This window comes from Plecotus auritus (genome assembly GCF_963455305.1).
Source record: "Plecotus auritus genome assembly, chromosome: 1".
Classification (NCBI taxonomy): Eukaryota; Metazoa; Chordata; class Mammalia; order Chiroptera; family Vespertilionidae; genus Plecotus; species Plecotus auritus.
The window spans coordinates 204,217,387-204,240,925 of NC_137770.1; the positions used below are offsets into that span (position 1 = coordinate 204,217,387).

General features: G+C 36.3%; 1 protein-coding gene across 1 annotated transcript in view; it reads left to right on the plus strand.

The window, feature by feature from the left end:
* Nucleotides 1–17,270: 17,270 nt before the first annotated feature.
* Nucleotides 17,271–23,539, plus strand: part of LOC308242038 (transmembrane protease serine 11D-like) — a gene marked incomplete at both ends in the record, with an annotated part of 40,593 nt that continues 34,324 nt past the window's right edge. The window contains 3 exons of the mRNA XM_080655858.1: nucleotides 17,271–17,275; nucleotides 19,213–19,334; nucleotides 20,851–20,969. Of these exons, the coding sequence (XP_080511984.1) occupies nucleotides 17,271–17,275; nucleotides 19,213–19,334; nucleotides 20,851–20,969 (246 nt within the window). The remainder of the gene's footprint in view (nucleotides 17,276–19,212; nucleotides 19,335–20,850; nucleotides 20,970–23,539) is intronic.

Genomic DNA, 23,539 nt, shown 5'->3' on the forward strand with positions numbered 1-23,539 from the left:
AAAATTTTTAATACATTTTCATTTCTCCTGTGGTTATTTTTTGTTGTTGAAGTTTCTTAGCTCTTAAATCAATTTCAATAATTTGTTTTTTATCCCAGACATTTATTTTCTTGAGACTAAATATTTTAGAATAGTTTCAAATATAATTACTTATTTTTTCTACATTTGTTGTTATGTTATTGTTCTCATTTTCAAAATTGTATATTTGCATACTTTTGACCAATACAAATTTCACTCTTTATCCTAGTTAATGTTGTTGCTTTGGGTTTCTATATATTTTCCTGCTGTCTTTGTTCTCTTTCTCTTTAACATTCTTTTTGTTTTAGTTATGTATCTGAAAATGTATAGGTTTCTTATAACTGGAATTTCTTTTTAAAATCATCAAAGGAGTCTTTGCCTTAAACTGTATCTGTTGAAACCATTTACATATATTGACATAATTTTTATGTTTGGTATAACTTGTGTCAACTTTCTTTGTACCATTTGTTTCTTCTATTTTCTTGCTAAATTCTTTATATGGGGTGGCAAAAGTAGGTTTACAATTCTGAGTATGCAAAACACATAGTTTATTCTTGCATTACTGTTTATTAATTATTTTATTATTTTCCATATGAACAACTATAAACCAACTTTTGCCAAACCCCGTATTTTATTCCCAAACACACACCCATCCCCAGAGCAATAGAAACCTTAGTAAGTAGGTTCTCTCCCTTGGTGGGAAGTTTTCTACATCTTATGCATAATGGTCTAATCACTCTGTTTTAAACATACATAAGCTGTTTCTTTTAAAGCACCTAAAAGCAGAAGTGAAAAAAAAGTTTGTACGCTAATATTTAGTGTAATTTTATTTCCCACAATACTTTCACTTGTTCCTCCCCTCAGTGAAATTCCTCTTTGTCAGAGGCCTGGCTTGTGCTCTTGGAGAAAGCCATGATGCTTCCCCATATTAAAAAGAACACTTGCCATGGGAATCCATATAATAATTTAGTACACATAATTTAATGAGTCCTAAAGCTCTTTAAATATAACATTGCATGGATTGAGATATATTTTTATTGATTTCAGAGAGGAAGGGAGAGGGAGAGAGAGATAGAAACATCAATGATGAGAGAGAATCATTGATTGGCTGCCTCCTGCACACTTCACACTGGGTATCAAGTTGCAACCTGGGCATGTGCCCTGACCAGGAATCTAATCATGACCTCCTGGTTCCTAGGTCAATGCTCAACCACTGAGCCACACTGCTGGGGTGAGATATATATTTTTTAATTACTACTTTAACAATATTACCATATATTGAAGTCAATCTATGATACGGCATTGTCTCTAACTTTAAGATTATAATTAAATTTGTTTTATTTTATCATCCTCCTTGCTATCTTTCATGACATGAATTGATGTTAGAAAGAATCTCCTAAATAATACTTTCTTAATCCTAAGCAAGAACCATGTCCAAGTGCTTGTGAGATTTTTATACTGTCTTTGATAGATTTTAATAACATTTTAAATACAAATGCATGGTCTTATTACTGTTCAAGAATACTATTAAAGTGAAAAGATAGGTACAAAAGATATGACACTATAAAAAAAAAACCCACATCACACTCCAATTACACTTAGTCATAACCAGAAAAGAACATAATTTATAAGAAAAGGGAACATAAAAAACAACAACTGTAACAGGCACCCATGCGCCCCCCTCCGCCTGAGTCATGGCACCCAGGTCCCCACATAGACATGTGGTGAGTGTGGCCAGACGCCATGGGCTGGGATGCAGAGTGCGTCCCTGGGCCGCCCAGTGGCACCGCACGGAAGCAGGGCAGGCAGTGCACTCTCTCCCGGCCAGCCTCACAGACCGGCTCCTGCACAAACCCACGGAAAGCCTGACCAGTCCCTGCAGTTCCAGCAGAGAGGCTGCGGGGTGGGCTCCTCACAGGCACCTGGCACCTGAGCGTGGGGGCTTCCCTGGTGCCCTGGCGTCCAAGGGGAGAGTAGCAAGGGGGAGTGAGAGTGAGCTCAGCACACACCCTGCATTCTCACTGCACCTCCGTCCCCATCACCCCCGCCCCCAGGTAGCCGGCAAGAGATGGCAGCATGTCTTCAGCACCTGCCATGTTCTGCACGACCCCCGCCCCCCTACGGTGGTCAGCGCACATCATAGCGAGTGGTCAAACTCCTGGTCGAAATCCTGGTTGAGGGGACAATTTGCATATTAGGCTCTTATTATATAGGATGGTGAGCATGTCTATTACCTTTGTTTTTCTATCTTTATAATAATTGTCAGAGAGGTAATGACAAATTCATTGCCAACCAATGAAGCCATATGACTGGACTGCTCTGAATTGAGTAATCAAACTCCAAATTCAAAGAAATCACTACTGGCCCACACCCTCTTAGATCATCTGCGTTTTGGTTGTTGTTTTTCTGCTTGTATTGTTATGACGGACTCCACTGAGCAATTCATATTTCTATCAAAGGTAAGTCTATGCACTGATTGTTTGCATGTTCTCTTTACTATGGTTTCTCCACCTCAGCCTAGCAGGCGAAAGAATCAGTTTCAATAGCTCATATACTGCCAGTTTATCCTTCATCAAAATAAATTCTATCTTTTATTTTTTTTAAAAAAAACCTGTTAGTCCTCCTAAGTCGGGCTGCCTTGGTTTTGTGAATGTACAACTGGAGGAATAAAATCAAGCTTATGACAGAGAAAAGGATTATGATATTTTTGTATGTCATTCTATGCTCCTTATTCTTGCAATGCTGCCTCTCACAACAGAAAAGGTCAAGGCCTAACCCGCCACTTTCTGAGGATTTTAAGATTAAGAGTAAATATCTTTTTACATTGGTGAGGATGTGTAGAAAAATGGAACTCTCATGCACTATTGGTGGGATTGTTAAATTGGTGCAGCTACTGTGGAAAACAGTATGGAGGTTTCTCCAGAAATTAAAAATAGAACTACCATATGACCCAGAAATTCCATTTCTGGGTATATATCTGAAGAAAACCAAAACATTAGTTCAAAAGATATACGTACCCCTGTGTTCATTGCAGCATTATTTACAATAGCCAAGATATGAAAGCAACCTAAGAGTCCACAGACAGACGAATGTATAATGAATTATTACTCAATCATAAAAAAAGAATAAAATCTTGCCATTTTCAACAACCTGGGTGAAGAGGGTATTATGCTAAGGGAAATAAGTCAGAGAGAGAAAGGCAGCAAATACCATGTGATTTCACTTACATGGAATCTAAAAAACAAAATAAATGAACAAAACAACAAAGAAACAAACTCATAGATACAGTGAACAAATTGATAGTTGTCAGATGGGAGGGGGTCAGGGAAGGGTAGCGAAGGTAAAGGAATTAAGAAGTACAAATTGGCTGTCATAGAAGTAGTCACAGGGATGTAAAGTACAGCATAGGAAATATAGTCAGTAATATTGTAATAACTATATATGATGTCAGATGGGTACTAGACTTCTCAGGGTAATCACTTCATAAGTGACATAAATATCTAATCACTATGCTATACACCTGAAACTAATATAATATTGTATGCCAACTGTAATTGAGAAATTTTTTAAAAAAGTTTTTAAGGAGTCAACATCTTTTGCACTCCCTGTTAAGAGCAAATCCTTTGCCTCACAAACCATAATTTCATGCTCCAGCTCTTTTTGTAGGAGCTCATTCCAGGCAAGCAGGAAGTCACTTTCAGACTGAGCACAGTTTTCCCCATGCCACTCCCCTGACTCATCCCAAGTTCTGTTGTGAATAGTGATGGGGCGCCGGATCTGCATGAATACATTCAGTTACTGGACATCCAAACAGATGTTTTGACTAAACACATACTCCTTAAAAAGGCCTTTGCTGAGTACTCCAGGAAACACAAAGATGGAGGAGAAAGAGCACACATACTCGGGGAAAAGTGCTGCCAACAAAAACCAGAGGACAATACTTCACGTCCTTTAAAACATTATTAAAACAAAAGTAAAGTTTTAAAGGCCATTAAAATATTTAAATAATTGGCTGGATAAATTATTTTCCCTTTATTTCAAAGAAAAATTGAGCATTAGGGTGGGGAAAAAACATGTTTGTGAAGGTGGTCATTGAAAGAATGAATCATCAACATTAAAATAGATATAAACACTTCATATCAGGAGATAGTTTCAGTATTTTATGATGAATCTAGTCAGTGTAATATGACTCATCCTTTAAAATGCAGCCATTAAAATAGTTAATACTTGATGAATCTATATTTGAAAGTTTTCTGTAAGTTTGAAATTATATCAAAACAAAAAGTTATAATATACTTTTTATATAGCTATTGATATATATATCCTATATAATAGAGATGTAATATGCAAATGGTTGTTACACTGTGAAGTGTAACTACCGATCACGTAAAAACCAGATCATGGATCAGCAGGAGGGTGGGGCAGCAGCGAGCTACAAGCGAGAGGCAGAGAGGTATGAGGGAGGGGCAGGGGGAGGGGGCGAGGGGAGCTACAGGAGGGCGGGACAGTGGGTGGAGAGCTACTGGAGGGTGGCAACGAGCTTCTGGCCCACAGATTCATGCACAGGGCTACTAGTATACATATATATATATACTAGAAATTACATAGCTACTAGAAATAAAAATTAGTAATACAGGGATATGCTTATGAAATAACATTAAATATAAAAAACATAATACAAAGTTATATATTTTTATATAACTGTGTGAAAAATACCTGAACATGTGAAAAGAACTTAAAGGTTAACATGTGAAATGAATATGGTTTGTTTAGCTAACTTTGTTCAAAAGTTTTAAAAATAATCTTTCATTGTTTTACCTAAAAAAATCAGAATATCTGGAATGAAAATATATAAGGGAAAGCAAGGCAGTCTGGAGTGAACTTATCAGTTAGCAGTTATCCGTGACTTACAAGGTAAAATCATAGGACTTTAGACTTGGAAACGTCCTCTAAGGCAACCTGATTCAGCTTCTCATTTCTCATTAGAAAGATGAGACTCTGAGAAATAAGTGACTTTTCCCCCTTAGTCTCCCATTAGTTGGTGAAAAAGTCGAGACTAGAATTCAATCAATATTTAACACCCAATCTAATTCTACTATACATTCCAATTCTTTAGCATTCATTGTTTCTCACAAAGTAATCTGAGCATAACCTTCCAAATTTATCTCCTACTTATTTTCAACACACTAAACAGGTATGTTTTTTCTCACTTCCACATTATTCTAGCCTCTATGTTTTCTTGGTCATAGTCCCTGCCTGCAAACATCTCCCAACACTCCATCTTTACTCTAACCCCACACACACTCGTACTATGCTCCATTGCCCATTCATCTACTAGAAGTAATTAGTTAGAATACTTTTTCAAAAGACATACTTAGAAAAAGACAAAGTGAATTTTAGTTTAAGCTATTCTACTTGATTATTATACAACTTTGTACACCTACTCAATTACTTCTCTGAATCTCTGTTTCATATGTGAATGAGAAAAACAGTATTTTTTCTCAGAAAGGAGAATTCATTGACATATGCAAAGTATTTTCTGATAGTCCTTGGCATACTGTGGCTAAGAATAAGCTATATGACAATATAACACAGGCAAGAGTGTCACATCTTCTTTAAATGAAAAGCAAAGACCCTACAGTATGTGAAGAAGTTGTAGGCCTTCACAAAATACCTGTCACATCTTATGGTGTTGAATCACAATTTAACCAGGAGAAACGAAATTCTTCCTGGTTTGTAAAATTCCCTGTCTATTTCTGATTCTGTTCCACAGTCATACTATTGGTTCAAGTTGATTCCTTCAGACTTGTCTAACAAGTTAGGTATTAACTACATGGGATTTCCTCCTTTGACATCAGCGCCTTCATAGATCACACTTAATACATGATAGTCATTCATTTGAGCGAAAACCTCAGAGCAGCAGGAAAAAAGACCTCTTCATTATTCAGCATTAAAATGTATAGGTAAGTCCTGTTTCTGACTCTGTAGTTTTAGAAGTTTTACTATATCTTAGAGCATGTGAAAAATATACAGAAGCTGAAAATTTTGAGTTGTGTCTAGCAAGCTTCTAGTTACTTTTTTGAAAACTTCATTAACACTCTTAGATATTTTAAGATAATATGCTTGATATTGTATAAATAAGGTTCTTGGCTGCTTTACTACATTTTTTTATGATATGAAAAAAACTAAAGAGATGGCTTGGCATTATGACAGCATATCTTTAAATAAGGAAGTGTTTTTGTTTTCTCATGTTCAATTTTTCAAAAAGTGATGTGTGAACATTAAATGAAATCAGTAAAAAAATTCTGTTGTTTTAATTTTTCTTTTTAGGATTCTGTATTTTTACTGCTGTTACAGTGTCATTACTAGCTATTAAATATGCAATAAATCCTGAAGTTTTCTTTAAGAAAGTAAAGACATTATTTGTCTACTTTTTATATACTTATGGTATCATTATTTTCAGGTAAGTTCTTATTGAAACTTAAGAAGAAAATAGTATTTATCTAGTTTTGTTTTCAGTTAATAAATATTTCCTTTTATACACTTTCACATAAAAAACAAGTTGTAGCCTAATCTAGTCAAACAGTAGTCTCAAAATCATTATATAATTTGATGTTTTTGGTGTGTACATCTATGAGTTTACAAATTGTTCCTTTTATTTTTTCATGACAAAGAAAAATATGATACTGATGTGATTTTAAAAGGGGGATAAATCAAAGTATGAATAGTGTGTTGGCTATGTTAAGTATAGTTGAGTTTATTTTAAATGTCCCAAACTTTTGAAAACTCAATCAAAATAAAAATTATTTTAATAATTAAATATATGTGCAGGGGATTATGAAGTATACTAATAAACAACCAGTCATAGAAGTAGTCATGGGGACATAAAGTACAGCATAGGGAATATAGTCAATAATATTGTAATAACTATATATGGTGCTAAGTGGGTACTAGACTTATAGTGGTGATCACTTCATAAGGTATGGCAATGTCTAATCATTATGTTGTATACCTGAAACTAATATAATATTGTATGTCAACTATAATTGAAAATAAATTTAAAAAATAAATTACAATAATGTGCATTTAAATATATATATAAAAGAGTGAAAATTGGTAGCAGCCTAAGTTTCCACAATAAACAATAATTAATAATTACCAATAACATAAAGAAAATAATATCAATTATTTTATATTCATGCAATGGATATAAAGAATTAATTAAAATAAATCAAAATCTATGAAGTAATTTATATACTGGTTGGCTGGTTTTTATCAGGATGAAATAGAGTTATCATACCAAATTGACAAAATTTTGAAAATAACTTATGGATCCTTATTCATCAATTTGAATACTTGTGACTGGGAAATAACTCCTGTCAACATGAATAAAGAGCAGAATTTTTGGTGGCAGGGGAGAGTATATTCAAATGGCTTAGGGTGTTAAAAAAAATAGACGTATTTTTGTTCTGATAATCTTACTTCTAAGCCAGTACATCTGCATGAGTTTAATATTTCAAAGAATGAATTAAAACATAAAATTTCCTTCTCTGCTGAAATATTCCAGTCAGCATAAAGAAATACAATTTTTTAAAATATCCCAAATTCCACTATTTCACAATTTCTCCATATGCTCTGAGGGAGCAGGGTATTCAAATAAGGTAAGAGAAGTGAAATGAAAACTAATAAATTTTTTTAGATAATTCTAGATCATTTTAAAATAGTTTTAGGTAAATTTCCAAGTAATTCTGAGATATCTTTGGTTGCAAATAGGCTCTCTTGGATGGTTTGATTACTTTCATGTATAAATTAAACTGTCACACCTCTTCCAGGTTGTCCTCTCCTAAAGACTGCAGTAAGACTCCTCCCACCATAACACATCTTATTTCCATTTTCTTCCCTTTGTTTGTGCTCATAATACAATTAACTGACTACACAGACATGCCAAAGACAGTCAGTCAGGTGCCCTGCCTCCTAACAGTCCAAGACAACACGAGGCAAGGGGGGAGATGGTTATCTGTCAAAAATGCATTTCAAACTCAATTCTGGTTTATAATTGTCTATTTTAACTTTAAAAAACCATGCTCAATATTGCAAATAATTAGGCAAAAGATATATATCTTAATAGAAACTAGGCAAGTGTATTTAAGTAGTGCATATAAAGTATAAGTTTTTGCCCACAAAATCCTCAAGGCCACATACTAAAACAGTTGATGAATTTGGCCAGAATGTTTTACTACTGGTAGTGATAAAAAAAATGTTATATTATTTTTGGTTAACAAATTTCTACTAATAAGGGAGTGGTGATAGAGTTATATAATACATAGGATGGTCAGCTGCAATCAGTCACTTAGGATAATATATTTTCCAGCAAATTCTCTCATCTCCACTATCAATTTGTCCTCCGGAATGCACTCCCAAGCTATTTTCTCAGAGATTTGTTACTTACCTTACTCTTATACCATTCCAGCTCCCAAGATGGTTAAGGTTGACACCCCTAAAATAAAACATGAGGACAAGAATCAATATCTACTGTTTTAATGAAACCTGAAGATATCCAATCCAATTCCTTAAAAGGTGTGACTCCAACTTAAAGGATCTCTTTCTCTTGAGTTAAAAAAAAACACACACAAAACTTGCCATTATTTAAGTTTTTCAAAGTATTCTCCTTTTTTAAATATATTTTATTGATTTTTTTACAGAAAGGAAGGGAGAGAGATAGAGAGTTAGAAACATCCATGAGAGAGAAACATCGATCAGCTGTCTCCTGCAACATCCCCTACTGGGGATGTGCCCACAACCAAGGTACATGCCCTTGACCGGAATTGGACCTGGGACCCTTCAGTCTGCAGGCTGCCGCTCTATCCACTGAGCCAAACCGGGTAGGGCCAAAGTATTCTTTAAGTCTAAATTTAGTGTGTGTTCATGATATGTAAAATAAAAGCACCATCCCAAACCTAAAACCATTGAGTGAGTAACTAAGATGACTCAATATTGATGACTGCTGACTGATCAGGGTGGTTTAAGGCTGGGTGGCTGTGACAATTTCTTAAAAGAAGACAACAGTGAATTCTGCTGTATTGATTGACTCTTCCTTTTAGGAATGATTTTTCTGTGACACATGATGCTCTCTGATAGTATTTTACTCACAGTAAAACTTATTTCAAACTTGGAGTCAATCCTTTCAAACCCTGCCACTACTTTTTCAACTAAGTTTATGTAATATGCTAAATCCTGTGTTGTCATTTCAATAATCTTTTTAGCATCTTCACCAGAATTAGTTCCATCTCAAGAAACCACTTTCTCCAACTACTCATTCATTAAAGTTTTATCATGAGATTACAGCAATTCAGGCACATCTTCAGACTTTGCTTCCAATTCTAGTTCTCTTGCTATTTCCACCACATCTGCAGTTACTTCTTTCTTAAAGCCCTGAACCCCTCAAAGTCATCCATGAGAGTTGGAATCAACTTCTTCCAAAAGTCCAGAGAAGTGATTTTGCCTCATGTCAAACAGCTTTTCTGATCACCTCAACAATTTTAACCCTAGTATGCATTCTGCTTCCCAAGATAAGATATATATCTGCTTTTTTTTTTTTTTTTTTTTTTTTTCTGAGCTCCAAGGAATACATTCTACTGTGTAGGTCTCAAAAAAAAATCAGTATCAGAGATCTTGAAACTCTGCTCATTTTTCTATGACACGAAATCATCCTGGACAGATGACACTGAGAACCTCAACTCTTCCCTCTGCTTCTGTAGGCGATCTGGGCAAGAAGCCAGTAGGATTAAATTCAGAAGAGGTTGAGTACAAGATGTTGTTTTAAAAAATATATTGATGCAACTAAATATTACTCAAGAGTACTTAAAACAACTAACCTTGGGTTTGGTCCATGATTCATTAAAAGCCACTCTTTTTCCATAAGAACAACATCATTTACTAGATACAGTTAAATAGAACTAACCATGATGAATACATATGGGATTCTGAATCTAGTCTTCATTCCTCTAGCTGCACTGAGAATAGTTCCAGGAAATTTCTGGATTGTCTCTCATGTCGTGCCTGTTAACTTATCCCATCTCGTTGTGAGGAAATGTTTTTCTTGTTTTAGATCCTTTACTAATAGATTTTCACTTCTTTAAATTGTGCATTTAATTATGTTTTTCTTTCTTCTACCCCATCATGCATAATACCTCCTTTCCTGTCTCCCTGCTCCCCTACCTAAGTAAACAATGTTAAAAACTATTCTCTATCCTTCTATACAAATTAAGCAGAATTGTTTCCTTGGCAGTTGTTGGAATCTTTTTTACATTTGAGTCTTTATGTCACAGTCAAATCAAACATTAGAAGATGAACACATTTGGGGGAAAAAAAAAAATAATGCTGCCTGTGCTTCTCTGGCATGTGATATACCAAATTCCCCACCTCAGTGGGACATGTTTTGTAGAGCCAATGAATGATATATCCTGACACTTGCAGTTTAGTATTACAAACCAGGTCACACTGAGCTGAGAGAAAGGACCCCTAAATCTGTTACTCATTTATTTTCTGTAGAAAGCAAACATGTATCTAGTTCTGTATGATGGTCAATATATTTTGACAAAGTGATGAGTTAAGGTTTTGAACATTTCATACTGATTTTATAGTAGACACGGATTGTTTATGTACTTGGATTTTAGAAAGCAGAGAAATCAGGAGCCTTCAATAAAATCACTCTTTCGGCCCGGACCACTGTGGTTCAGTCGGTAGGAGCATCGTCGTGTGCACCGAAAGGTTGCCTGGGCACGTGGTCAGGGCACATGCCTAGGTTTTAGGTTTGATCTCCAGTGGGGGCATGCACAGAGTCAGTTGATCGATGTTACTCTCATACAGCAATGTCTCTCTCTCTCTCGCTTGCTCTCACTCTCTCTAAAATCAGTAAAACATATCTTTAGACGAGGATTAAAAAAATTTAAAAATCACTCTTTCCCATGGATCTGACCAGGATTATAAGAAATTCCAAATGCCTTACTTGTAACACTGCCCCATCAAAAATAAAAAAATGCAAACGAGTGAGAGGAATGTTATGTTAGAATTAGCTGTTCTAAATTGTGTAGGAAGTAGATCATTTCAAAAACTCTGATGCTTTAACTATTATTTGTAACAAATGGCTTGCCATCAACAATAACACACCACTGTATACCTGAGAGAATTGTTTTCTAGAAAATGGCCTTGAAACTTGAACTGAACAGGCTATTGAGTCCTTTTCAGTTCTTGTGAGTTTAAGCCCACCCCAGAGACAATTCTTTGCAGAAAGTCTGATAATTTTGTTTTTACAGTAAGTAATAATCATTAAAAAATAAATTTAATTTTTTCAGCAGCTTCATTGAGATTGATTACATACCAAAAAGTTCTCATGTTTAAATGTACAATTAATTCAGTGCATTCTCGCATATTTATAGAATTGTGCAACCATCAATGAAATCCAAATTCAAAACATTTTCATTATTTCAATAGCTACAAAAATCAATTTCAAGTATTCATTTCCAAGAAGTATTCTGACAACACAATGCCAAATATCGTATTTAGATTGTCATTGTCATGATTTTGTAATTTGAAGAAAGTTACCAAAATGATGTTGGTGTCAGTAAAAGTTAAAGATCCTCTTTAATTAAGAGTAAAGGAAAATAAATGAAGGGAAAGAATAAAAAAATGGCAAAGGAGAAAGAAAACCAAGTTTTAAGACTAATCCACTGAGGAAAAGGGCTATTTAGAGGAAAGTGGACAATGAAGCAAATTTTCAACTAAACAGTTTCTTGCTTTGTAAATTTACTCTGGGCTCAATGGCTCTGTCAATAGCTAACCTTTTAGAGCTCAGAAGGAAACTAACAACGGAACAGCAGTGACCTCTGGAGTACATGCTGGCCTCTCCTTAACCTTAATTAGCAAGGAGATCAATAACCTGTGCCAGGACTTTCTCTGTTACAGGCGTTGGTACTGAAACACTAGGTACACGTCTTTCAACAATGGTAGAGTCAACAAGGTATTGCTTTCATCGCTTTGTGAATTTGGTGACTCCTAAAGAAATATACTTAAAATACCAGCATCATGAAGCTCCAAAAGAAATATTTCCATCTGTTCTGTTGCTTTCAAATCACCTAGGTAGGCTCACCTTCGTAGAAGATCCACCACCTACCATATTGACATTGTGCCCATTTGCACACTAACAAGGCTCTATAATCTCAATTATGGATGCAAGAACGCACACTTTGGGCAACTGTACAGTTCCAGCAAAGATAGCCTTTCTTCTAAAAGCAAGTATACCATAAGTTTAGTAGTGCAGTAATCAGAATATACCTATAAGTCTTTAACTGACTCTTTGTCAGTTAATAGTCTCCAGACATCTTCTATTAACAGTTATTCAAAGCTACTTCTACAATGCAAATCTCCTAACTCCACTTCTCTTTCCACATCCCCTTAAATGTCTTTTAAATGCAAGAATTAAACACTGTGCTCAGTTTAAAGTCAATTACCAAATCTTTTTAAAATTGTTTTTACATTTCTCATGGTATTATATTTTTAATTTAATTTAATTTTTCATCACCATTTAGCCCCTCTATGCCCTCTTCCAGCTCCATCCACCTTCTTCCCCTCCACAGTCACCACACTGTTATCCATATCTATGAGTTCCCCCTCTTTTTTTAAAATTTTTTGCTCAGGTAATCTTAGATCTTTCATTTCAAAAACATAACTGATATCAGAACAAAGGAAATCTCAAAAAGAAGAAATGATCACTTTTTAATTGAAAAAATTCAGCACCTGCCTTACTTTTTTCAGAAACATAAATTGGACATTATTGACTATATTTCAAAACTGGAAGTATTTTTCAATTTAGTAGGGTCCAAATAAATAAGATTTGATACACTATGATGAGGCATAAGCTACAATATTTTCCTTCTTTAATAATTCTTTAATATACCTTTAATTACTAGAACACAGTGAAATCTTTTAAAATCAGGTAATAATTGTTGTAAGTCAACTTTAAACATATTTCAATGTTATATCAACAATAAAATGTGGAAAAATGCCCATAGATTTCCATATATAAAAAATGATTTCTTCAAGTTTGGAACCAATTAGACAATGTATGAATGGAGCATCACTAGGGAAGGCATTTATTTTTCTCCCAGCAGTAAAGATAGATTTGCCCTGTTGTGGCCACACCCTCTCATGGGGTTGACTCTAGGACTTAGACCTGTTCAAAAGATCCTGAGTCCCAGCAAAGGACAAACTTAAGCAGCTCATAAAACAATTGAGCCCACACTCTTAGCTTCATTGGCAGCAGGTTCTCATGAATCATCATCACTCCCAAGTTAGCCATTACATACCTATCTACATACATACATACATACATACATACTCATCATTTGTTCATATTAACTTGCAAATTTTGTGAGAAGAATTTGAATCCTACATTGGCTTTCCCTTCAAGTAGTAGATGACCAAATTTCGACATGTCTTTACAGGACTGCTATACACAGGCGTATAGTTTGTGCAATATACAAAAATGGATAATTCAGGGAAGATTGGAAGCAGATATGGAGCCTAAGCTCTCTGCCAAATTTTCTGTCCTAGAGTAGAGCTGCATGCAGCCTGAGGGGCAGCCTTTTATAATGGTCTGTGCCAGAGAAGTTGCCTTTTCCTAATTCTCACAAAAACATTCTAGCATGGGTCCCTCACCATTTGCCCAGCCTCTGTGTCCTCAGGAAGTATAAAGGGATTTATAACCTCAGGAAATATAAGCTTATTTATATGCTACCCAAGATAAAAGTAAAATGAAAGTAAACCATTGAATATTTTAAAATGTCATGTAGTATATTCCAAAGGTACACACACATATAGTGTTGCATGCTTGTGATTCAAGGACAGGATTATTTTTTTGTCCAATTACAGTTGACATACAATATTATATTAGTTTCAGAAGTACAACATAGTGATTAGACATTTATATAACTTACAAAGTGATCACACCAATAAGTCTAGTACCCATCTGACATCTTACAAAGTTATTAAGATATTATTGACTATATTCCCCATGCTGTATGTTACAATGGATAGGATTCTTACTTTCCATATAAGCCCAGTTTTCAGAATGTATAATTTAATAAAACAAATATATTCAAGAAGTCTTATACCTGTGGCACTGACTCTGCCACCATCCAGTCGTGTGATCCTAATGAATCCTGTGTCTCTTTCCTTGTACAGTGTACTCAAGCTACCACACTCATAAACTGAGTTGACATCAACTCAGTTTGACATCAAGTTTATCAACAACAAAAAATTTAGAAATTAATAAAAGTATTGGACTGACTCAGTGAGAAAATAGATCATTTTCTCCCATCTCAAATTCAAACAGAAAAGTTATTTCATTTTCTTCTGTTCATTATTGAGCTTCCAAATAAGAGCTTATTTCAAGTGCTCCTCAACTTAAAAAAAAAAAAAACTATTGAGTTGGATCATCTCTACTCCCTGCCCAATGGTAACCATCTAGAGTTAATGAAACTGACTAAAATAGAATTTGTCCCTTCACTTTGGAACCATTTTCATATTCTTCATAACTCCAATGCTCCAATATATAATGTAAACACACATATTAAAATGTATGTGTGTGCATATCTATATATATAAAAGCCTAATATGCTAAGTGTCTGAGCGGTCACTATCATGTGCACTGACCACCAGGGGGACAGATGTTCCAACCAGTAGGTTAGCTTGTTGCTGGGGTCTGGCCAATCGGGACTGGGCGAGACGGGGCCAGACACACCCTGGAGCCCTCCCGCAGTCTCTCTCCAGACACTGGCCCTGATTGAGACTGGGCCAGATGGCCCTGATCAGCCCCAATTGCTGGCCAGGCGGAGGGACCCCACCTTTGCAGGAATTTCATACACTGGGCCTCTAGTCCTATAATAAAATGTTTGCACAAATATTTTTGAACTTTCCATCTCTTAGTATCAAGAGTAACGTAGTAAGTGTGATAGAAATTAGTAACAACAATGTGATAATTAGCAGAAAACTTCCTCCCATCTTATGTGGACATTTTTGCAGTTTGTGCTTGACAGACCCGGATTCACATTCCAGCTCTGTCACTTACTAGCTAAGTAACTAAGCCTCCATTTCATCATCTATAAACCAGAGTTATTTACAAGGATTAAGTTAAATGATGTAGAAAAACTCAATCCAGTGCCAAATACATGTTAAGCACTACATAGATCATTCTCCTATCTGTACTGTGTCAGTATTCAAACAAGAATGGATAGTACACAATTGTATTTAAAGTCCATCCAAACTATAGTACAATTATTTTTAAACTCATCTCTGCAGTTTCATTCATCGATTTTTCCATAAACAAGGCCCAATATGGATTCATAATGGGTATTGTGCTAAGGATGGGACATTTCCATGCATCTCTACCTTTCATGAGCTACAGCCTAGATGTGGGTGCAGGCAATACAATCATTGTTTACCACATGAAGGGATAAGGACTAGAATAGAGAAATTCATTGGGCATATGAGATCAGATAAGGAGCAATGAGAGCACAAGAAGGGAAAAGAAAGATCCTTGAATTATTTTAAGAATAAAATGGGAATTCACCAGGTGTCTGGCTGGGGATAAGTGAGCAAATGAGTATGTGGCAGAAGATAAGGCTCCAGAGGTGACTGTGATGAACTTTAAATGCCATGTGAAAGGTTTGGGTGCCATCCTGAGGATCATGAAAAGCTACAGATAAATTTCAAATGAGATAGGGGCTTAATCACAAGGAACAACAACAGCCTGTAATTATTGGAATCGAGAGTCAGGGGAAGGGGAGAGTGTTAGAACCTAAGATTTAAATTAAAAAAAAAAAAAAGAATCCCTTGCAAGATTTTAAAAGGTTGATTGGAAAGAAACAAATATCAGATTCAATCTAGATCCTTTTTTATACATCTCATAAGTGAACCATCAGCAAATCTTCCATGGTCTAAATTTAAAATATATCCAGACTCTGACTATTTATCACCACCTCCAATGCTCTTACATACAAAGTCCTGAATGACCTCCCCTCACCTGCTGACACCCTACTCCTGCCTTTCTCACTTTATCTCCCTCTGATGTATCCTCACCCCTAACTTGCTCACTCCACTTCAGTCCAGGACCATTGCTTTGTGAGTCAAAATTCAGACACTGGCCCTAGCTGGTTTGGCTCAGTGGATAGAGCATTGGCCTGCAGACTGAAGGGTCCCGGGTTTGATTCTGGCAAAAGGCACATGCCAGGGTTGCCAGCTCAATCCCCAGTAGGGGGCATGCAGGAGGCAGCCAACCATGATTCTCTCTCATCATGGATGTTTCTCTCTCTCTCTCTCTCTCTCTCTCTCTCTCTCTCTCTCTCTCTCTCTCCCCCTTCCTCTCTGAAATATATATATAAATTCAGACAGTGTCTGGAACACATTTTCTCTAAGAGTTTACAAAGTAAATATTGTCCATAATTAAGTTTGTGTTGTCAAAAGCTTCAAAGCCAGCCACTTACAAAGTGGGACAAATCACACTAAAAAAAGAGCAGACATTTCTTCAGCTATTTTGTATAGGGTGGAACAATCCATTCTTATGCAATTAACTATGGCTTCTGAGATTAAGATAATTTGAGCTCCACACCCTTCGTTTACTGAGTCATATGTCTCATGATGCTTTTCAGTCATTGAATTTAAGAAGTTTTCTATGAACTGAAGCAAAGTTGGCTTTACAGTCATTCCCATGGGAGGCTCATCCAAGCTAGAGCATATGCTGACTCCAGCCTTTATGTTTTTGCTTTCTGGGGTTTGGGCCTCCAACTTAAACTTTGTTTTTCAGTACTTGTCTCTGCACATCCATAAACCTTGACATGCTTGCCTCTGGAAATCATTAATCCCTGGTTGAGGAGGATGTCCAATCGATTTGAAATTTATTTAGGTTTTTGGGTTTACCCTTGTCTCCAATGCTGTCTCCTTTTGGCTCTCCTACTGCAGGGCAGCCACTAATATTCACCGAACTCACAAACACCATGTGCATTGGTGATTGCTTGTCATTGGCACAACAACCCCATAAGGTAACAGGAGTAAATAGGATCAAAAGTCAACAAATGTCAAAGTGCCAATTTTCTCTAACTTGGAAATTACCAATAGTGGTTCCTAAGCATTGGACTTTGGACCAGTGTCAGTGAGCACCAGTTTCACTAGTAGAGCAAAATGAACAAATAGGAGCGATGGAGTAAAAAGACATCCTAAAACTGAAGTCTATTGATCACCTTTTTTTTTTTTTATCACTCTGAGATTATGTCCTTCCTACTTTTACATATTTAAATGCCCTTTTACTAAATGATAATGTTTGAGCATGGTCAATTTTTTTAAATATATTTTTTATTGGTTTCAAAGAGGAAGGGAGAGGGAGAGAGATAGAAACATCCATGATGAGAATCATTGATTAGCTGCTGCCTGCATGCCCCCTACTGGGGATTGAGCCCAAAACCCACGCATGTGCCCTGACTTGGAATCAAACCATGACCTCCTGATTCATAGGTTGATGCTCCGCTGGGGAGCCACACTGGCCTAGCAGGCATGGTCAATTTTGAATGTGTTTATTCAACAAAATTGAAAGTTGGCAATTCTAAGTCCACCTCCAATAATCTGGCATGTTACTAGTCCCAGAGCCATAACATATGATATGCAGGGGGTACATTGCAAAATGCCAGGAGGTTCCTTCCCATAAGTCTGTGAGTTGGGCAGAGCCCAGACACCACTAGGCAACCCTGCTGTGAAACCTAAATGTCTGGGAATATCTGACCTCAGAGCATTTCCTTCACCTGTAGGCCAGAATGTTGGCAAAACAAATGGAAAAAAATGAAAATCAAACTAAATGTAACTGCTTTTCAGCTCAGTCAAGATCTTAAAATTTGAAACATGGCCAGGTGTTAACACATACAGCAGATATCATAAATATTTATGAATCACTTACGTATGCCAGGCACACTACAAAAGTGTCAGAAACATAAGCATGAATACCATCTTTACTTTCAAGGTGCTCACAGCCTGGTGAATAACCAATTTAACCAGAAATATATAGTTTACATCACCTAACATAACCTTCCTGATCTTCAAAACAGCCTTACGAGGCTAGTATGATTATTCCCATTTTTCAGGTAAAGGAAGTCTCAGATAAATAACAATATGATCACTAATCAAACAAGGGATAGAACAAGAATTCACACTCAGCTCTTCTGAAGACCTCCCCACTATGAGTGTGTGTGCAGTAAGAGGGGGGCAGTGTAAAAGATAGTACCTGGGCTATATGCCTAATGCAATATCCGATACTATTGGATTACACTGCAGTTGACAAATTCATGAGAAAAAGGAATAAATCACACACATCCTCTGCTGGTGGTGCAGTTCTAATTCTTTTCAGGAGCTTGCTGCTCTCCTGGACCTCAGCTCTCGGCCTCTGGCCACATCCCCATATTCATAATAAGGATAATATTTCAGTGAAAAATGCTACTGTTCTGACTCCCTCCATCCTTGCCCCACTCAAAATGATCTCTTTCTGTACAATCCTGGGGATGGTGCCCTGGTGAGGGAGTCTCACATAGGGTCCTGGAAGAAGTTATAGCAAAACAGAGAACAATTTGGTTCTTGAGAATTTCATCAACTGGAAGATGGGAAAACAACTGCAAACCATATTTCCTTATTCTTCTAGCAAACTACATGCCAACAATATGCTGAAAGTTTTTTGAAAGAAAAACCATTAAGGAGAATGTTGTCCAGGTCAGGTTTATTTCCAGGACTAAATTCCCATCAAGAATCACTTAGTTTTCAGCCCAGCTGGCCTGGCTCACTAGTTGAGCATCAACCTATGAACCAGGAGGTCACGGTTTGACTCCCAGTCGGGGCAAGTGCCCGGGTTGCAGGCTTGATCCTCAGTGTGGGGCATGCAGGAGGCAGCCAACCAATGGTTTTCTTTCATCATTGATGTTTCTCTCTCTCTCTCCCTTCCTCTCTAAAATTAATTATTATATATAATCACTTGGTTTTCCATAAATAGAACCATGTGCAAGCTAATAGGTTTAAGAAGACAGAATATGATCATGAGCATTAAAATAACAGCTTCTCTGAGCACTAAAATAACAGCCTGTGATGTTTTTTTCTTGTTCAAAGGCCAGCACGGGTGCCATCGACCTCAAGATTCCTGAATCCATATGTAGTGCTTTTTGTTGTTGTCGCAGTGGTGTTAATCCTGGCAGTGACGATAGGTCTACTGATCCACTTTTTAGCTTTTGGTAAGTACCAGAAGATTAAAAGTGCCACCTTTCAGTCTAAATAACTAAATATACTTTCAGATTAAAAATTTGGCTTTCCTTGAAATCTTACCATTTGAAACAAAATGGATGAACCTAGAGGGTATTATGCTAAGTGAAATAAATTAGATAAAGACAAATACCATATGATTTCACTTATATGCGGAACCTAAAGAATGAAATAAATGAACAAACCAAACAGAAACAGACTCAAAGAGAACAAACTGATGGTTGCAAATTGGTAGTTACAAAATAGTCAAAGGGGTTGTAAAGTTCAGCATCTTAAATATAGTCAACATATTGTAATAACTATGTATGGTGTCAGGTGGGTACTTGAATTATCAGGGGGATCACTTTGTAAATTAAATAATTGTCTAACTATTATGCTGTACACCTGAAACTAATACTTTAAAAATTTTGGCCTTCTTTAATTGCCACTTTTAGTTCCTAATATAAGATAATTATATTTTTTTGCTTATCATCTCCTATGTATTTGTCTCTATATTTTCCCTCAATCTATATATTTTTCTCTTCTCTTTTGGCCTTTTTTAGTCTAATAAACATTCTCACCCAGGCAAAAGTATTCTAGCCAAAGGAAAAAAATTTCCTGGTACTTTTCTGATACTAGAATTTGCCTATTTTGTTTTTTCATTAATACTGTGATTTCTCTTTTCATTTAATAACCTGATAAAACTAGAGGCCCAATGCATGAAATTCATGCAAGGGCCTTGACTTCAGCCCCCGCCCTCCACCACCACGGCCGGGGGCCTCTGCTGCCTCTGCCTCGGCCTCTGCCTGCTGTGGCTTTGTCTGGAAGGAAAGATGTCCAGAAGGACATCTGGTCTCATTGGCATATTATGCTTTTATTATTATAGATTGTAAAACCAAAATGTTCTAAAGAGTCTTAAGTTTCAAAAATAGATACAGAGGCAAAGAAGCATCGAATAGACTGTCAAACTACAGCAGGAAGGCAGGGGAGAGGAGGGTGAGAGATCAACCAAAGGACTTGTATGCACGCATATAAGCATAACCAATGGACGCAAGACACTGGGGGTGGGGGAGGTGAGGGCATGTGCTGGAGGGTAGGGGAGGCGGGGGTGGGGGGGAGGTCAATGGGGAAAAAAAGGAGACATATGTACTACTATTTGTAATACTTTAAACAAAATAAAATTAAGTTTCAATCCTAAAATTTGGATGTACCTAAGTATTTGTTAATTTATAATCTGTTTTCTGAAAACACAATCTTAGTAGCAGTGGTCCCTCCCCTTGGCTGGATGGCCTCAATTGTCCCCAATCACTGGCCAGAAGGAGGGACCCCACCTGTGCATGAATTTGTGCACCTGGCCTCGAGTTTTATTATAAATACATTTACATTAAGTTTAAAGTATTCTTTCATTTAATAGAAGCAAAATGTTTAATTGTGTAATATAGCCTCCCATAGTCCTAAATAAACTAAAGATTAAAGTACTTAGTAATGTGCCTTTTCTTTGTTTTACAGATAAAAAATCTTACTTTTACTCTAGCAGCTTTGAAATCCCAAATGTTAAATATAATGATAAGTTAAATTCACCAGCTACACAAGAGTATAGAAATTTGAGTGGAAGAATTGAATCTGCGGTAAGTTAATATTATCTCTGTTCTTTATTCCATCATAAAAAATATGATAATAAACCTATTATTTTGCAATACATTTGCAATTGCTAGGTACTCTACATATTTTTCTCTCTTCAAAGGTAAAATATGTGTTTCTGCTTTTTCTAAGTTAATCTGCTAGTATACCAATTCTTATCCACGTTTTCTTAAGTCATGAGTGAAGAGTGTTATAGAAGGGTTTAATTAAATACTAATTTTATATGATTATGACTTCAAAGACTAGAAGTCTATTATTTGTGCAAATTGAGTATTTATTATGCTCTCCTGAGACTGCCAGTTAAACCCTTTCATTTTGCCTTATTCCTTTTTTGTTATCCAACTAAACACACACATAAGTAGTAGGCACAAAAATGGATAGTGGACCCTGCCCTTGTGGAGCTAAGTCTAACATGGAAGATTGCATATCAAGAATAACATAGTTTGGTCAATATCACACTTTGGTTCAATGATAGACATAGAAACTATCAAAGCAAACTTGGACTTTCCATCTAAGAGGCCCACAGGCTGCCTACCAGAAAACCTCACCAGTGGACCCTTAGCATTTCTTTATTACCACAGACCAGGGCCTGTCCTTCAGTCCTGCAGAGTCAGAGTTGACCAGTCTCAGGGTTGCTTACTTATCCCTTATCTCTCTAAAGAGGCCTAAGAATATAAATTAATCCAATGGCTCTAAAACTTGATCATGTAACAAAATCACCTGGCAGGATTATTAAAACACAGATTTCTGGGCCCTAATGTCAGTTTCTGAGTCAGTACATCTGGAGTGGGCCCAACAATTTGCATTTCTAACAAGTTCTCAGGTGATGCTGATGCTAGTGATCCAAGGACCACACTTTGGGAACCCCTGAGTAAATCCACAATAAAAAACTATCATGGCTGGGGCACTGAATCATCTGCTTGTCTAACACAGTTTTCCCACGGAGGCAAACTTCACTGGGGCCAAGTTATGAGACAACTGCTTGGTGAGCATGGAATTAGAGCAAGGGACATTAGGTATATTATTTCAATGTTTAATGAGATCAGAATAAATATTGGAATTAGAATGATTTGGGAAGAGAATCTATATCAGGAGGTAGATGTAGGATTAACATTGAGAACATCAGTTTATTGTCAGGAATGGGAACCTCCTGTTCCTACAATAAACATTTATTAAACATCAATCCTGACAAATGTGAACATACAAAAATGGATAGTGGACCCTGCCCTTGTGGAGCTAAGTCTAACATGGAAGATTAAACAAATATAAAAATACTTATGACACAAGATATATACTGTAATGGGTATGTTACATGGGAGCAAGGCAAACATGAGTTTGTGGTGAGAAGATAAACTATATTCAGTCATGAAGATCAGAGGTGGCTTCTTATAAAGATGACATCTCAGGTTGTCTGTAAAGATGAGTAAGTCACACAACAGTCAAAACATAAGCCAAGGCATAAGGGGAGAAAGTGCTTAGCTAATAGCAACTTTGGACTTTATTTTCTAGGCAAAAAGTCTTCAGTTGGAGGTAGCAGGATGTGAACGTGATCCAACAGATTTGTGTTCAAAAATGTAAAAATTAGATTATGAATAGAAGAGCCTGTATACTAAGACTATTTAGAAGGCCATAACAATGGTCCAGAAAAGATCCAAAAGTCAAGAGCTTGAATTTGGGAATATTACAGAAAATACGGAAATGCAGATAAAACTTTTATCTTCTATCTTAGCAACCCTCCTCCCCAAGTTACTACGTTCTCCTCCCAATCTGTTATGAGAAAGCAACAGAAATATTTAGTTATATCATTTATATCATAAAGTCCCATTATTTGGACTTCAAGCCAATGGACATTCCTAAATTTCTTGAAGAAGCTACTATGGATATACATCTCAGGAGGCCAGTTACTCATAATGAAGTTTTCACAACCACACAAAGATATCTTGAAATGTTTCAGCTGTGTACTTAGCTCAATGAAGGAAGCAAACTGCAAGGTGGGTTTTGGGTAGACTCCCAGCTTCATCATATGGAATGGAACCCTATTATTTATCATTGCAGTAAGATGCTAGAGGTCCTCAGCCCTCAGGAGGTCACTCAGTACCTGACAGACAGACCAGGTATGTTAGCTCAGCTCATCCTTAATAGAGCATATGTAAAATTGCAAAAGGCTAATTTGAAGAGAAATGGCATAATAAAGCAAAACATGTTCAATAATTTAAAAACTAGAAACAAAATTAATTTCTTTTTAAAAGCCCTACCAGCACATTTGGAAGATTCTCAATAAGTCTTTAGAACGCATTCCCCAATGACAAAAAAATTATTAAATTAAACATTATTAATATAAAATTATTAAATATTTCCTAACTTAAGCTTGTTATTCTTATTCTCAAAAAATATTTTTAAAGTAAATCATAATCTATACTACTAAAAGGGTAATATGCTAATTAGACCGGACATCTTGCGGACATCCTTCAGAACAAAGCCACGGTTGAGGGGCTGAGGGAGAGGCGGTTAGGGGCAATCAGGCTGGCAGGGAAGCAGTTAGGGGGCGATCAGGCCT